The 16,737-nt window shown below is 33.5% G+C and overlaps 1 protein-coding gene across 1 annotated transcript; it reads right to left on the bottom strand.

Moving 5' to 3' along the window:
• Window positions 1-2,176: 2,176 nt before the first annotated feature.
• LOC308641832 (olfactory receptor 5D13-like) lies at window positions 2,177-16,507 on the bottom strand (the record flags this gene model as incomplete). The annotated part of the gene is given in 4 exon segments (XM_081280418.1): window positions 2,177-2,626; window positions 2,629-2,637; window positions 2,640-3,114; window positions 16,503-16,507. Coding segments are annotated over 4 exon segments (939 nt in total).
• Window positions 16,508-16,737: the final 230 nt, after the last annotated feature.

Raw genomic sequence — 16,737 nt, 5'->3', positions numbered from 1 at the left:
AAACCAAGAACGTGCACCTATCCAGATCACTGAGAATTTGAGATAAGTAATTGATACCCAGAAACAAATAACCCAACACCATTACTTTTTAGAACACACAAGGAAATCACATATATTTGAAAAGTCACATTCTGCATTATTTAAAATATATATATGCAGGTTTAAATGATAACCTTGAAATTTTTGAAGAATTCTTCTGTCACATTTGTAGAATCAAATATCCATGTAGAATCAAATATCAGCATTTTCAAAATTAAACAATTTATTATAAAGGAGTTTGTAACTATCCAAGTATTTTTATTCAGAGTTTTATTTTCTCCAGCATGTCAGAAGGCTTAATAGAGTTCTTAAATTATAATTTACCATATAATTATCACCTGTATTTTTAAAAATTTATGATTTTAAATATAAGTACTTAAGCGGTATGTCCAACAGTTCATTTTCTATTGTGTTCACACTCCACAGATATATTTTTTCTCTGTATTCAAAATGATTTTATTTAATATTGTGCAATATTGTATAGAACATTTAATGAATTGTGTATGACATCAGATTGACAGACATGAAAGATAAGTTATATAATACTATAGTTTGTTTACATGTTGTAAATGCTATGTATTGCTTATTGCATATGTAGATTAGGTTATGTAGTTTGCTAGTAAAGCTTTAGTAAAGAAAATTCATTTTTTTTTAAATTTGAAAATGAAAAGCTTACAATTAAGGAGACATCAAGAATCTAGTTTACAGGCTGCTGTTAGATTGGAATCATGTAATATAAAAATTCTTCCAAGACTTTGACTTTCCTATGGAAAATCAACCATGATCAACATGTGACTAAGACAGTCATTTATTTTCACCAAATCAATGATTCATGGATTTATGGAAATCATTTATAGACCTAGCACAACTATATTTTTCTGAAACACAGAAAGATATTTTTCCCATTGAAAAGTTATCAATAACTTAGATATATTGAAATATTGAGCACAATTCTTTTGTCTTTCTCCATACATACTATGCCACATAACCTTTCAATTTCATAATAGGTAGATACAACTGATCCTATTAATGACTCAACCATTCACTTTGGGCTCAACTATGATTTCCATTCGTTAATAAGTGTGTCAGCAAACAGGGCAGAAGGAGACTCATGCTAGCTTTTGTTTTAGTAACTCTTTGTGATTGACATTGGAAGAAAACACTCTTACTACTCCAGTGATTCAAAGAGGATCACAAACACTCAGAAGAGTTACCCAGTCACTGTGCAGATCTGCAGAGGAGAGACAAGTTGCCCAATCAGACCAGATTAAAACAGGTTAATCAAGAAAATGTCTGACTGATATAAGCAGGGCTACCTAATAAATCAATCAATCAAAAGTGTGTTATTTATCACTGAAATTCTTTTATTTTGCTATATAGTTATAAAACATATATAAATAAATATTCGCATGAATGACAAATTCAGATTTAGAAATATCTAATTATGAAGGGTATGGTTGTTTTAATTTTTGATGTTATATACAATTACCAAATAACATTTATGCTAACGCATACCATACAATGTAACAAAATAAAAAATCTGTACTTTGGGGAGCAGAGATATGCCTTATGCTTTTATAGTGTACCAATGTTCCCTATATGACATTGAATAAAATATTTCTTATAAATTTTTTATCTGTGTGTCAATGAACTCTTAGGTTACGCTATATATACATTTGATTTTTCTCTATCATGGTAAGGCATAAAATTGCAAGAACTCTATAAATTCATTTCTCAAAAATGACTAAAAAAGAATAGAAGATCTATTTTAGAGTAAAGTGCTAACTAAATTTTTTTCATGACAAACAAGATTAGAAATTTTACTTAAATAGATAAAGACTTATTGTATTTTTTAGAATTTTATGGCTTATTTTCCAAACTTCCATTTAAACAGACACTGAATTATGGACCAACTGGTGATTATGTTAAACATGTACTGGTTGCTTTTTGAAAACTGAACTCTCAAATTGATGATAATTCTATGATATCTTGGACCATTCTGCATCATGATATACTTTTCTAACAAACTTTTTTTTTGTGGTGCTGGGGATTGAACTCATTGCCTTGTGCATGTGAGGCAGGCAGTTTACCATCTGAGCTATATCCCCAGCCCCTGCATGGTATTCTTAAACAGACATTACAATATGTGACATATTTTGGTGTTCATTAACTTCCTGACTGTCTCCTTCACATCTTTGTTCCTGAGACTATAGATCAGGGGGTTCAACATGGGGATGATCACTGTATAGCAGACAGAGGCAACCGTAACCATGAGCCATGAACTTTTGGTGACTGGAACACAATAGAGAAAAAGAATGGTACCATGGAAAATTGTAATGGAGGTTAGATGAGAGGCACATGTGGAGAAAGCTTTGTGTCGACCCCCAGTTGAAGGCATCTTCATGATTGTGATAAAAATGAAAACATAGGAAGCAAGAATGATCACTAGACTGCTTATTTCATTAAATGTAGCAGACACTAAAATGATCTTCTGGTTAATACAGGGATCTGAGTGTGATACAGCAACAATGGCAGCATGCTCACAAATAAAGTTATTTATGATATTATTTCCTTGGAGTGATAATTTCTATAAATTAAGTAAGAGTCAAGGAACAGACTATCCCCCAAGAGTAGGATGCACCAACTAACAAGTAACACAGCTTCTGGGACATGGCAACCCTGTAGAGAAGAGGGTTACAGACTGCCACAAATCGGTCATAGGCCATCACTGCCAACATGAATGTCTCTGTCACCACAAATATGCATGCAAAGAAGAACTGCATGATGCAGCCTGTGAAGGAGATGGTTCTGTCTTCCACCACCAAATTTTCTAATAGTTTCGGAGTAACCACAGTTGAGTAGCAGAAATCGATTAAGGACAAGTGACTAAGGAAAAAGTACATGGGGGTGTGGAGTTTGGGGATGACCCTGATGACCAGGATCATGCCTGTGTTCCCCAGCACAGTGACTGTGTAGATGGTCAGGAACACCAGGAACAGGGGCACCTGGAGCTCTGGGTATTCTGAGAAGCCCAGGAGGATGAATATCACTAGAGCAGTCTGGTTTCCTTGGATCCTATGGATAAAATAGTCATGTTGATTCAGAAATGAAGTAGACCACTTTGGGTGAGGCAGAATGAAATGAGCAAATACTCAGAGACTTACTGGTTATCAATAAAGATTGTCCTGGAAAATACATTTGGCAGTTACATTTATGCAAAAGAAAGCCTTCATTCACTCCACAATTATAATAGAGTATGAAATTTGTACAGACGGCATAATAAGCAAGCGTAAAGGGGGGAGAACACAACTGCTATTAGCCCTGAAATATTTCCAAATAGCAAAATTAGCATCACCAGAGAGCACTTACATGATGGGAAGGACCAGGTTAGATTTTTGCATGAAATATAGTCTAATGAGGTACTTATTTTCAAGGAAATAGTCATCATGGGTTTCATGAATTTCTTCCCTGCCTCACCTGCCTCTCTGAGAATTTAAAACTCTAAAAATGAATGACTCATAAAATTGATCAAGTTATTTTTTCTATTGTTTCATAGCTATTTCTGAATTTCCTATTCCATTGACCTTCCCATGCTAAACATACCATTCTCTTCACACATTTTCTATAAAAGAATAATTCATAATTATTGAAAAGTATAAATGCTGTTACCTCCTCTTGGTATTTACTGCAATTTGAGGTTGAAACAAACTTAGTACAATATGTCCTGATTATTTTTGTTATGTTGAAATATTTCTATCACATCATTCTCAGGTGGTCAATTTAGTCTACCTCAAAACCTCCAAAGATGAGACATTGCTTCCTGAGGAATTATAGTGGTTTTTATTTGCTTCAGATTTTTTTTCTGAAATTCATTGGTTTTGATGGCCACATAGTTCTTTCAATGCTCTATCTCCTGTTTGTTTCTAGGTTATTCTCCTAATCTCTGGAGAAACAACATGTTTTTTCACTTGAGTCATTCTCCATAGCCACATTATTGGTCTTTATGAATAACTGTACACCCTATAATTTCATAGAGTATCTATAACATAACAGATACTTCACTTCCTTTCTTACCATTTATCATTGTGTCATTGTCTGTTTCACTTTGAAATGAAATCCACAATAGCACAGATCGAACACTAGAACGTAGCAGATCCTCCATAATGTTTATTGAATAATTAGATGCATGGATGTGTAAATGAATGAATTCTACACTCTAGGTACATATTATACATGTATTTGGGTAAAAGCTTATAATACTACTAAGAAGTTAAAATTGCCTATTGAATTAGGACTGCACTGTAAACACACAAGGGTCTGAAGCACATCTTGTACAAGTAATTACAATAAAACCCCATGGGATCTAAGCATGCTAAATTAGTATGAAGCAAGAACAGTTATGGAATAAAAAAAAAAGGATCATTGTACTATTTTTATATGTTCTGCAATCCCTCAAATTCCTTCCACTATGTTTTTCTTAATTTAATGCAATTATTCACAGAACCACATTATAACTATTTTTTGAAACATAAAATTGAAAGAGGCATGAAGGGAAGAACATTTCACATAGAACACTTTGAGTCACATGCTTTATGAGTTGACATTAAATATGCCTGTATTATTGTTATTATTATCTGTATTATTTAAGACAATACACACAGTTTATGTTTTATGAATAAGAACATACCATATGTAACATATCCCTGCAGATTTCCCTTGATTCAGTGTCCATAATTTAACCTGCTACAATATTGATTTTTTTCTCAATCTATTTTTAATATAATACAAATCACATTGAGTCAAAATTCCATGACTATACACTTTTTCACTTTTTCAAATGTTTAATAAAAATCTGTATTTTTTCTTTAAATCTGTTTTCACATATTCTGAGTGGCCCAAAGTTGAAAGCAAAATCATTGGCATCAAATAAAAATATATGCTGATATTCATATATTTAGCTGATTCCTACCCTCACATCTTTTCCCCACATGTAGCTTTAACTCACCTCCTACATTCTGCTCCAGTACTTATGGACTTGAGGCTTCAGGCTAAGGTTCAGAGTCCCTCATTTAGCTTCAGGAACCATCGCAATATTCAACATACTGAAGGCCCAAGGTGCAAATTCTTTTCTTCCTTTCTAGTGACATGCACCCTATTTCTTATGTATTTGCCACGTATCCTTCACTGTATAAGCATTTTAAACCATAGAATTATAAAATGTAAGCTAGGGAGGAGCCCAGCCTCTGGCCTGCACGGTAGGCAGACCATGCGACCTGGAGAAGGGGCCCAGGTGCCCTCCAGTGCGGTAGACAGACCACCCCAATTGGAGGAGGGGCCCAGCAACTGCATGCGTGGTAGGCAGACCAGGCGACCTGGAGAAGGGTCTCAGTGGCCCGCGTAAACAGACCTCCCCTGTTGGAGGAGCCCAGCCTTCCGCCTGTTCAGTAGACAGACCACCCCAACTGGAGGAGGGGACCTGCTGCCTGCCCCTGTGGTCACCTGACCAAGCTCTTGACAAACATAAGGTTTCCCCAACACCCCCACCTCATCAAACACCTTATGAGAAAAACTGATGGAACTCATCTTGGAAAACCCCACCAACACTTAAAACCCACCAACTGGTTGGCGTGGCTACCAGCGCGTTTCTGTAGCGGATCAGGCACCTGGTTTACATCTCAGAGAATAAGAGTAGAGAGGCCACAGGTGGAAGCTCAAGTCCTCTCACACTGACTACCACCACCATCCTGAACCCAGAGACTCAAGCTAGAAATAGACAATACCACCAACTGAAAGAAATGAAAACAGAGTTCCGAGAGACATTTTTTTTCTTTCTTTCTTTCTCTTCTCTCTCTCTCTTTTCATCCATTCATCCAGTCTCCTCTACCCCTCCCCTCTGGTCCTCGAAACCTCAACATATGTGAAACCAAGAATTGTGCATGAAAAAGGTCTTTAACCACTAAATCACCAGGATAATATAATATAGAGGAATTGCATATGCCCCACCTCCCTCCCACCTTTGATTTCTTTTCTTTTTTCTATTATTTTCTTTTTCCCGCTCTCTTTTTTTTTCTTTCTTGTTATTTGTTTTTCTCTTTCTTACTCCCTCTATCCCACTTGCAACCCCCTAAATTTTACTATTTATAAGTAGGGTGATCTTATAAATACAAATAGGAATTTGAATCTATACATTCTTCCATAAATTACTCATCTATTGTTTAGAGCTTTCCAAAGTTATATTAACCCCATACCCTCACTCCTTTCCCCCTAAACATAACATCCTACACCTGATATTCAGTTTACTTCAAGCTACCAGAAACGGTATGCCTTTCATGAAACTAATGATTATATTTGTAAATGATAATTGAAACCAACATTTGTAGACATAAAGTCTAGCTATAAATGTAGTGATAAGGAAAACGTGTGCTTAGATGATGTACTATTGATATTGGGAACTGTTAATATTGTCTTTCTCCACAAAAGGGAGACCTTGCAGCTATACAAGAGCAATATAAATATATAGGAGGGAAATCAATAACACAAGAGTTTCACAAAGCAGAAAGAAACGTGAGCAGTATGAAAAGACAAGGAAAGAAAGGACCACAAGCAATGCAGGTCAACTCAACTTTAGAAGAGGTAATATCTGCAGCAGATGGAATGTCAGATAAAGAATTCAGGATATACATGCTTCAGATGATGTGGAGTCTCAAGGAAGACATTAGAAAGCAAAATCAGACAATAAAAGATCACTTTGACAATGAATTACATAAACAAATCCAAGAACAAAAGTTCAACTATACAGGGAGATAGAGGTTATAAAAAAACCAGAAACTCTAGAAATGCAGGAAGCAATAAACCAAATTAAAAACTCAAATGAGAGTATTACCAGCAGAGTAGAACACTTAGAAGATAGAATATCAGACAATGATGACAAAGTATTTCAACTTGAAAAGAACATAGACAGCTCAGTGAGACTGTTAAGAAACCATGAGCAGAACATCCAAGAAATATGGGATAACATAAAGAGATCAAACTTAAGAGTTATTGGGATACAGGAAGGTATAGAGGTCCAAACCGAAGGAATGAGCAATCTGTTCAATGAAATAATACAAGAAAACTTCCCAGACTTGAAGAATTAAACAGAATTCCAAATCTTAGAAGCCTACAGGATGCCGAATGTGAAAAATTATAAGAGATCCACACAAAGACACATTATAATGAAGATGCCCAACATACAGAATGAGGAGAGAATTTTAAAAGCTACAAGAGAAAGAAAGCAGATTACATTTAGTAGTAAACCAATCAGGATAATAGCTGATCTTTCAATACAGACTCTGAAAGCTAGAAGATCCTGGAACAACATATTTCAAAAGCTGAAATAAAATGGGTTCCTACCAAGAATCGTGTCCAGTGAAATTAAGCTTCAGGATGGAAAATGAAATTAAAACCTTCCACAATAAAGAAAAGTTAAAAGAATTTGCAGCTGGAAAACCAGCTCTTCAAAACATCCTTGGTAAAACATTACAGGAAGAGGAAATGAAAAATAACAATGAAAACCAACAGTGGGAGGTAGTACAGTAAAGGAAAAAAATAATCCAAGAGGAAAAACAAATCATGTTAAGTAACATAAATAAACAAATATGGCTGGAAGTACAAACGATATCTCAATAGTAACCCTAAATGTTAATGGCTTAAACTCACCAATCAAGAGACACAGGCTAGTAGAATGTATCAAAAAAAAAAAAAAAAAAAAAAAAAACAGAAGATCCAACAATATGCTGCCTACAGGAGATGCATTTGATAGGAAAAGACATACATAGACTGAAGGTGAAAGATTGGGAAAAATCATATCACTCATATGGACCTCTGAAACAAGCAGGAGTGTCAATACTCATATCAAATAAAATAGACTTCAAGCCAAAGTTAATCAAAAGGGATAAAGAAGGACACTACATACTGCTCAAGGGAATCATACACCAACAAGACATAACAATCATTAATATATATGCCCCAAACAAGGTGCAGCTATGTTCATCAAACAAACTCTTCTCAAGTTGAAGCGTCAAATAGACCACCATAAGATAATTATGGGAGACTTCAACACACCTCTCTCACCAGTGGACAGATCTTCCAAACAAAAGTTGAATAAGGAAACTATAGAACTCAATAATACAATTAATAACCTAGACTTAATTGACATATATAGAATATACCACCCAACATCAAGCAGTTACACTTTTTTCTCAGCAGGACATGAATCCTTCTCAAAAATAGATCATATATTATGTCACAGGGCAACTCTTAGAAATTATAAAGGAGTAGAGATAATACCATGAATCCTATCTGATCATAATGGAATGAAACTGGAAATCAACGATAAAAGAAGGAAGGAAAAATCGTGCATCACTTGGAGAATGAACAATAGGTTACTGAATGATCAATGGGTTACAGAAGACATCAAGGAGGAAATTAAAAAATTTTTAGAGATAAATGAGAACATAGACACAACATATCGGAATCTATGGGACACAATGAAAGCAGTTCTAAGAGGAAAATTAATTGCTTGGAGTTCATTCCTTAAAAAAAGAAAAAACCAACAAATAAATGATCTCACACTTCAACTCAAAACCCTAGAAAAAGAAAAGCAAAACAACAGCAAAAGTAGTAGAAGGCAAGAAATAATTAAAATCAGAGCTGAAATCAATGAAATTGAAACACAAGCAACAATTGAAAAAAATGACAAAACTAAAAGTTGGTTTTTTTGAAAAAATAAATAAGATTGACAGACTCTTAGCCATGCTAACGAAGAGAAGAAGAGACTACTCAAATTACTAACATATGGGATGAAAAAGGCAATATCACAACAGACATTTCAGAAATACAGAGGATAATTAGAAATTATTTTGAATACTTATACTCCAATAAAATAGAAGATAGTGAAGGCATCAATAAATTTCTTAAGTCATGTGATCTGCCCAGATTGAGTCAGGAGGATATACACAACCTAAACAGACCAATATCTATTGAGAAAATAGAAGAAGCCATCAAAAACTACCAACTAAGAAAAGCCCAGGACCGGATGGGTATACAGCAGAGTTTTACAAAACCTTTAAAGAAGAACTAATACCAATAGTTTTCAAGCTATTTTAGGAAATAGAAAAAGAGGGAGAACTTCCAAATTCATTCTACGAGGCCAACATAACCCTGATTCCTAAAGCAGACAAAGACACTTCAAAGAAAGAAAACTACAGACCAATATCTCTAATGAACCTAGATGCAAAAATCCTCAATAAAATTCTGGCAAATTGGATCCAGAAACATATCAGAAAGATCTTGCATCATGATCAAGTAGGATTCATCCCTGGGATGCAAGGCTGGTTTAATATACGGAAATCAATAAATGTTATTCACCACATCAATAGACTTAAAGATAAGAACCATATAATCATCTCAATAGATGCAGAAAAAGCATTCGACAAAGTACAGCATCACTTTATGTTCAAAACTCTAGAAAAACTAGGGATAACAGGAACATACCTCAATATTGTAAAAGCTATCTATGCTATGCCTCAGGCTAGCATCATTCAGAATGGAGAAAAATTGAAGGCATTCCCTCTAAAATCTGGAATAAGACAGGGATGCCCTCTCTCACCACTTCTGTTCAACATAGTTCTAAAAACACTGGCCAGAGCAATTAGACAGATGAAAGAAATTAAAGGCATAAAAATAGGAAAAGAAGAACTTAAATTATCACTATTTGTGGATGATATGATACTATATCTAACAGACCCAAAAGGATCTACAAAGAAACTACTAGAGCTAATAAATGAATTCAGCAATGTGGCAGGATATAAAATCAACACACATGAATCAAAGGCATTCCTGTATATCAGCAACAAATCTTCTGAAATGGAAATGAGGACAACCATCCCATTCACAATATCCTCAAAAAAATAAAATAAAGTACTTGGGAATCAACATAACAAAAGAGGTGAAAGACTTATACAATGAAAACTACAGAACCCTAAAGAGAGAAATAGAAGAAGATCTTAGAAGATGGAAAAATATACCCTGTTCATGGATAGGCAGAACTAACATCATCAAAATGACAATATTACCAAGAGTTCTCTATAGGTTTAATGCAATGCCAATCAAAATCCCAATGGCATTTATTGTAGAAATAGATAAAGCAATCATGAAATTCATATGGAAAAATAAAAGACCAAGAATAGCAAAAACAATTCTAAGCAGGAAATGTGAATCAGGCAGTATAGCAATACCAGACTTCAAACTATACTACAGAGCAATAGTAACAAAAACAGCATGATACTGGTACCAAATCAGGCTGGTGGACCAATGATACAGAATAGAGAACACAGAGACCAATCCACAATATTACAACTATCTTATATTTGATAAAGGTGCTAAAAGCATGCAATGGAGGAAGGATAGCATCTTCAAAAAATGGTGCTGGGAAAACTGGAAATCCATATGCAACAAAATGAAACCGAATCCCTTTCTCTCACCATGAACAAAAGTTAACCCAAAATGGATCAAAGAGCTTGATATCAAATCAGAGACTCTGTGTCTGATAGATGAAAAAGTTGGCTCCAATCTACATATTGTGGGGTCGGGCTCCAAATTCCTTAATAGGACACCAATAGCACATGAGTTAAAAACAAGAATCAACAAATGGGACTTACTCAAACTAAAAAGTTTTTTTCTCAGCAAGAGAAACAATAAGAGAGGTAAATAGGGAGCCTACATCCTGGGAACAAATCTGTACTCCTCACTCTTCATATAGAGCCCTAATATCCAGAGTATACAAAGAACTAAAAAAATTAAACAATAAGAAAACAAATAACCCAATCAACAAATGGGCCAAGGACCTGAACAGACACTTCTCAGAGGAGGACATACAATCAATCAACAAGTACATAAAAAAATGCTCACCATCTCTAGCAGTCAGAGAAATGCAAATCAAAACCACCCTAAGATACCATTTCACTCCAGTAAGATTGGCAGCCATTATGAAGTCAAACAACAACAAGTGCTGGTGAGGATGTGGGGAATAGGGTACACTTGTACACAGCTAGTGGGACTGCAAATTGGTGGGGCCAATTTGGAAAGCACTATGGAGATTCCTTGGAAAGCTGGGAATGGAACCACCATTTGACCCAGCTATTCCCCTTCTCGGACTATTCCCTAAAGACCTTAAAAGAGCATACTACAGGGATACTTCTATATTGATGTTCATAGCAGCACAATTCACAATAGCTAGACTGTGGAACAAACCTAGATGCCCTTCAATAGATGAATGGAAAAAAAAATGTGGCATTTATACACAATGGAGTATTACTCTGCACTAAAAAATTACAAAATCATGGCATTTGCAGGGAAATGGGTGGCATTAGAGCAGATTATGCTAAGTGAAGCTAGCCAATCCCTAAAAAATAAATGCCAAATATCTTCTTTGATATAAGGAGAACAACTAAGAACAGAGCAGGGAGGAAGAGCATGAGAAGAACATTAACATTAAGCAGGGAAGAGAGGTGGGAGGGAAAGGGAGAGAGAAGGGAAATTGCATGGAAATGGAAGGAGACCCTTATTGTTATACAAAATTACACATAAGAGGAAGTGAGGGGAAAGGGAAAAAAAACAAGGGGAGAAATGAATTACAGTAGATGGGGTAGAGAGAGAAGATGGAAGGGGAGGGGAGGGGAGGGGGATAGTAGAGGATAGGAAATGCAGCAGAACACATCAGACACTAATATGGCATTATGTAAAAATGTGGATGTGTAAACGATGTGATTCTGCAATCTGTATACAGGGTAAAAATGGGAGTTCATAACCCACTTGAATCAAATGTATGAAATATGATATGTCAAGAGAATTGTAATGTTTTAAACAACCAATAATAAAAATTAAAAAATAAATAAAAATAAATCAAAAATAAAAATAATAAAATATAAGCTTTTTCCTCTAACATGTTTCTTCTGAGATTTATCTGAGAAATAATACATGTTATTGCAAATTATTCAATATATCTCAGAATTTGTATCACTTATTAAAACAAAGGTCTTTTTCACTAAAGAAGTTGTTTGTGATAAAGAAAAATAAAATAGCTCCTGGTAACATAGTCTGGTCAATTAGAATAAATACAGTAAATGAAAAAAACAAATATTTCTAGCCTATTGAACTGTGTGGTTGTCAAGGCAGCTAGATTTATATCTGTATTTGCCTCTTGCAAAAATTATAGTAACATATTCTTCTGCTTCTAAAGTAACATAAAGAAAGAATTGAATCAACCCACCTTAATGCAGAAGAATTTGACTGAATCATTTATTAAATGTTCTTTACAAAAATTAATAGACTTCTTCAGAAAAAAGGCTTCCTCTGCTTATTTTTTTTTTCAAAATAAACTCAGTGATAATAGAATGAAAGGAAGATGAAGGCTGAATCCTAGCTCCAAAGTGTGCTACACATATATTCCACCAAGACCTTAGGGATTTTGACCCTAGAGAGTATAAGTAAAGGACTGCCTCAGAAGCCACACATGGAGCAATTAGATGAAACAAAGCACCATGTGATAATTGGTTGGAATGTAATTTCTTCCAAAGATTGAGGAATACTTTCATTATCAATTAATTTCCATAATCTTTCTTGAAATCTGTTTGTCAGGCATAAACATTTTGATTTATTTATCTATTAATTTTTAAGTTTACAAAAGAAAAACAGCTATTGAACAACTATCTAGAGATTACTACTCTTAAACTTTTTTTTTTCCTGAACACCAATGTGGTTATGTGTATATATGTGTGTATATATATATATATATATATATATATATATATATATATATATATCCCTGTATATCCAGATATAAAACTTGTATAAAAAGATGAATGGATAAAGAAATTGTGGCATATTTAAACAATGGTATTTTACTCAGCCACAAACAAGAATAATGTTATGACATTCACCAATAAAAGGATGGATCTGGAGACAATTGTGCTAAATGAAATAAACCAAACCTCCATAAAGAATGGTTGAGTTTTTCTCTAACATGTAACCAAACAATCTAGAAAAAAAACAAATTTAGATTTTTGACACTTTCTCATTTCAAACTTACTAAAAGTTATCATAATCCAAACAACTAGGTACTGGTATAAAAACAGATACATGATTCATAGACTAATGGAATAGAACAGAAATCTGAGAAATAAGCACACATAGACACACACACACACACACACACAAACATACATATATATTTTACATATATCATAAAAAGAACAAGATTCTTTAATGTCAACAAGGCAGTCTTTTTAATGTATTATGTTTAGAAAGCTGGATACTTCATGCAAATAAATTTGTGATTTGTAATGTACAAAAAACATTATACATTATACTTAAAATGGATCAATGACTTAAAAAGTTTTAAAACTTAGAAAAAAAATCTTAGAAGACAAACCTTATGACAGTATTTGTAAATGATTTCCTGGATATCATCAAAACAATAGAAAAAAAATTAAAAATAGAAGAAAATAAGGAAGAAAAGAAAAATGGAAAATGACAAATGTTCGTAAGGATGTGAACAAACTAGGCCCTTTAATTACACATGGGAATGTACAATATTGATGTCTCGATGGATGATTGTGTGGTGGATCCTCAAATAACAAAATATGGAAATACTATAAGATGCAGTAATTCCACTTTTATTAAATACCAAACTAATTAAAAGCAGATTCTCTTGCAGATATTTGTTACTGATTTTCTTAGAAGCATTATTTACAGTAGCCAAAGTTGGAAAAACCCCAAATGTCCATCAACAGATGCCATATGTCAATATATATGAACCATGAAAATATCAAGCTAACTGAAATAAGACACAGAAGTAAATGTTATATGAATAAATATAGATGAGATACTTTTAAGAGTAAAATTCATATTGACAAACATCAGAAAAAAAGAAATTAAAGAAATACAATATGGATAAAAGAAATAAAATATAAAAATAGAAGAAATTGAAGAGGACTTTAGAAATGGAAATACCACCCATATTCTCAGATAAGCAGAATTAATATAGTAAAATGGTCATACTTTGGACATAACTTTCCTATGTTCATATATGAATATACAATCAATGTAACTTCACACCATGTTCAGCCACAAGAATGGGATTCTAATCAGAATAAATCATACTACATGTATGTATGATATGTCAAGATAAACTCTCCTGTCTAAAAAGAAAAAAAAAAAAAAAGAGAGAGAGAGCGAAAGATTGTGATACTACCAAAAGCAATATTTAGATTTAATACAATTCCTACCCAAATACCAATGACATTCACCAAAGAACTGAAAAAATCCATTTTAAATTTATTTGGGGGCTGGGGATGTGGCTCAAGCGGTAGCGCGCTCGCCTGGCATGCGTGCGGCCCGGGTTCGATACTCAGCACCACATACCAACAAAGATGTTGTGTCCGCCGAGAACTAAAAAAAAAAAAAATAAATATTAAAAACTCTCTCTCTCTCTCTCACTCTCTCTCCTCTCTCACTCTCTCTTTAAAATAAATAAATAAATAAATAAATTTATTTGGAAGAAAAAGAGACAGAATAGTCAAAGCAATCCTGATCAAGAAGAGTAACACCATTGGAATGGAAACAACACCAGACCTCAAATTATACTATAGAGCTATAGTAACAAAAACAGCATGATATTGGCACCAAAGCAGTCCTGAAGACCAATGGAATGAGAGAGAAAGAGAGAGAGAGAGAGAAAGAGAGAGAGAGAGAGAGAGAGAGAGAGAGAGAAAATAAAGAAAAGTAATAATTTAAATACAGATAGACAATTGATGGAGATATATATATATATATATATATATATATATATATATATATATGTAAATGATAGCTGCAGATATACAGAAATAAAGGAAAGCCAGAAACATGGAGTTTTATATATATATAAACTACATACATATTTACATAGCTATACCAATTGTATGCTTTTTGCATTTTTTTCTTCACATTTTGCAAAACTGCTCTTTATAAGACAGTGCTAAACTTTTAGGCTATATAATTAAAAACAATGTCTAAATGTAATAGTTTTTTCCAAATATTGCAAGTGATAAAAACAAAATTTGAGCATCTGATTTTTTTTTTCAGGAAAACATAAATAATTGTATCAGGAAATGACAAATAATACCCAGATTTCCAAAGTCTCAGTTCATTATTCTTTCTTGTTTTACAGGAAATTCAACTTTCAACTTTATTTTAGTTTGAACTAATGAGAATCAACTATTGGTTTTAATTTCCACACATATTATCAAATTGACTCATATTTGTTATCTTATACTCAGGGATATAATATGGAAATTGGTAAAAAAAAAAAAAATTCATATACTCCGGTAGTAGTACAAAATACATCTACAAAAGACTGGGTGAGAAAACTTTTTTTTTTTTTTTTTTAACTTTCAAGTGGTAAAAATAGAATGTCCCACTAGGTGGCACAGCAATACCATCATTTAAATCCAGAATCATTTTTTTTTTTTTTTTCAAAGTACTAATTGAACAGCTTGAAATACTTAGCTGAAACATTATACTAACCCATTTCCAATACTTTAAGGACATAGAAAAAATTAATAACCAGATTCAGCAAGGCCTTAAGCAACAGAAACAGAAAACTTTCAGAAAAAGTTGAATTTCATTTTTGTTTTTATTTTGTTTTGTTTTGTTTTGGTTTGGTTTGGGGTATTTTGTTGTTGTTATTTGTTTGTTGTTTTTATGTTCCTGGTTCACAAGAAATAAATCTGTTCTATGAAGTTTCAGGGTATATACATCTTAACTTTGTCATTTCCAACACAGTAGCTAGTAGAAAAACAGACAACTCAGTATTGTACATAGACTTTGGCTTGAAAAGTATGAATAGGTGAAAAGAATAAACAAAATAAATTCATGGTAAGTTAAAATTTCAATTTTATTCTATTTATATGTAAATTTGACTCTGGAGAAAAGCGGTTTAAATGCTCCAGTGGTGGGCTGAGAATTTGCACCATTTCTTTCCAGCTTGGCATCCTAGTTTCCTGGTGTTCACCTGATAGAAATTGGTGCACACTACAAATGAATGCTTCCTCTGACCTGGAAAGCTGGTTGTTAAACTCTTGCCACCACACCCCTGAATGTACCTACTTAATTTTTATTATTAAAATCAAATAATTCCTCTAGATGTTAATGTGTTTAAATCGTGAACAGAAACAAATAGGAAACAGTGTCATTTGTCTGTCTGAAAATACTTGGAAAACTATTCAGTTCATCCCCTTCTGTTTTACAGGTAAGAGACCAAATGTCCAAATATGGTAAAATGACATGACAGTATTTAAATATACATATTTGACAATATTTATTTTTGTTTTTGTCACTATTAATTTTGACTTGAAGTAACTTATTGCTTGCTGGTTACTTACGGCATCACCAATTAAAAAATATATTCAGAATTGCTTATCAAATAAAAATTATAAATACCTCTGAAGACTTTAACTGAATCTATAATATTTCCATTTAATATATTGGGATGTCTCCAAAGTTGGCTGAAGGAATCAATTACATTCATTCAGCCAGAAGATTTTGCATAATTGCAATGTGCAGAATGTTAAATAGTGAATCAAACCTAATTCATTCCCTTACAAATCTGACCTCTTG

Source organism: Spermophilus citellus (assembly GCF_964194105.1).
Source record: "Spermophilus citellus genome assembly, chromosome: 2".
NCBI classification, from domain to species: domain Eukaryota; kingdom Metazoa; phylum Chordata; class Mammalia; order Rodentia; family Sciuridae; genus Spermophilus; species Spermophilus citellus.
This window is presented reverse-complemented; position numbering and strand designations above follow the sequence as displayed.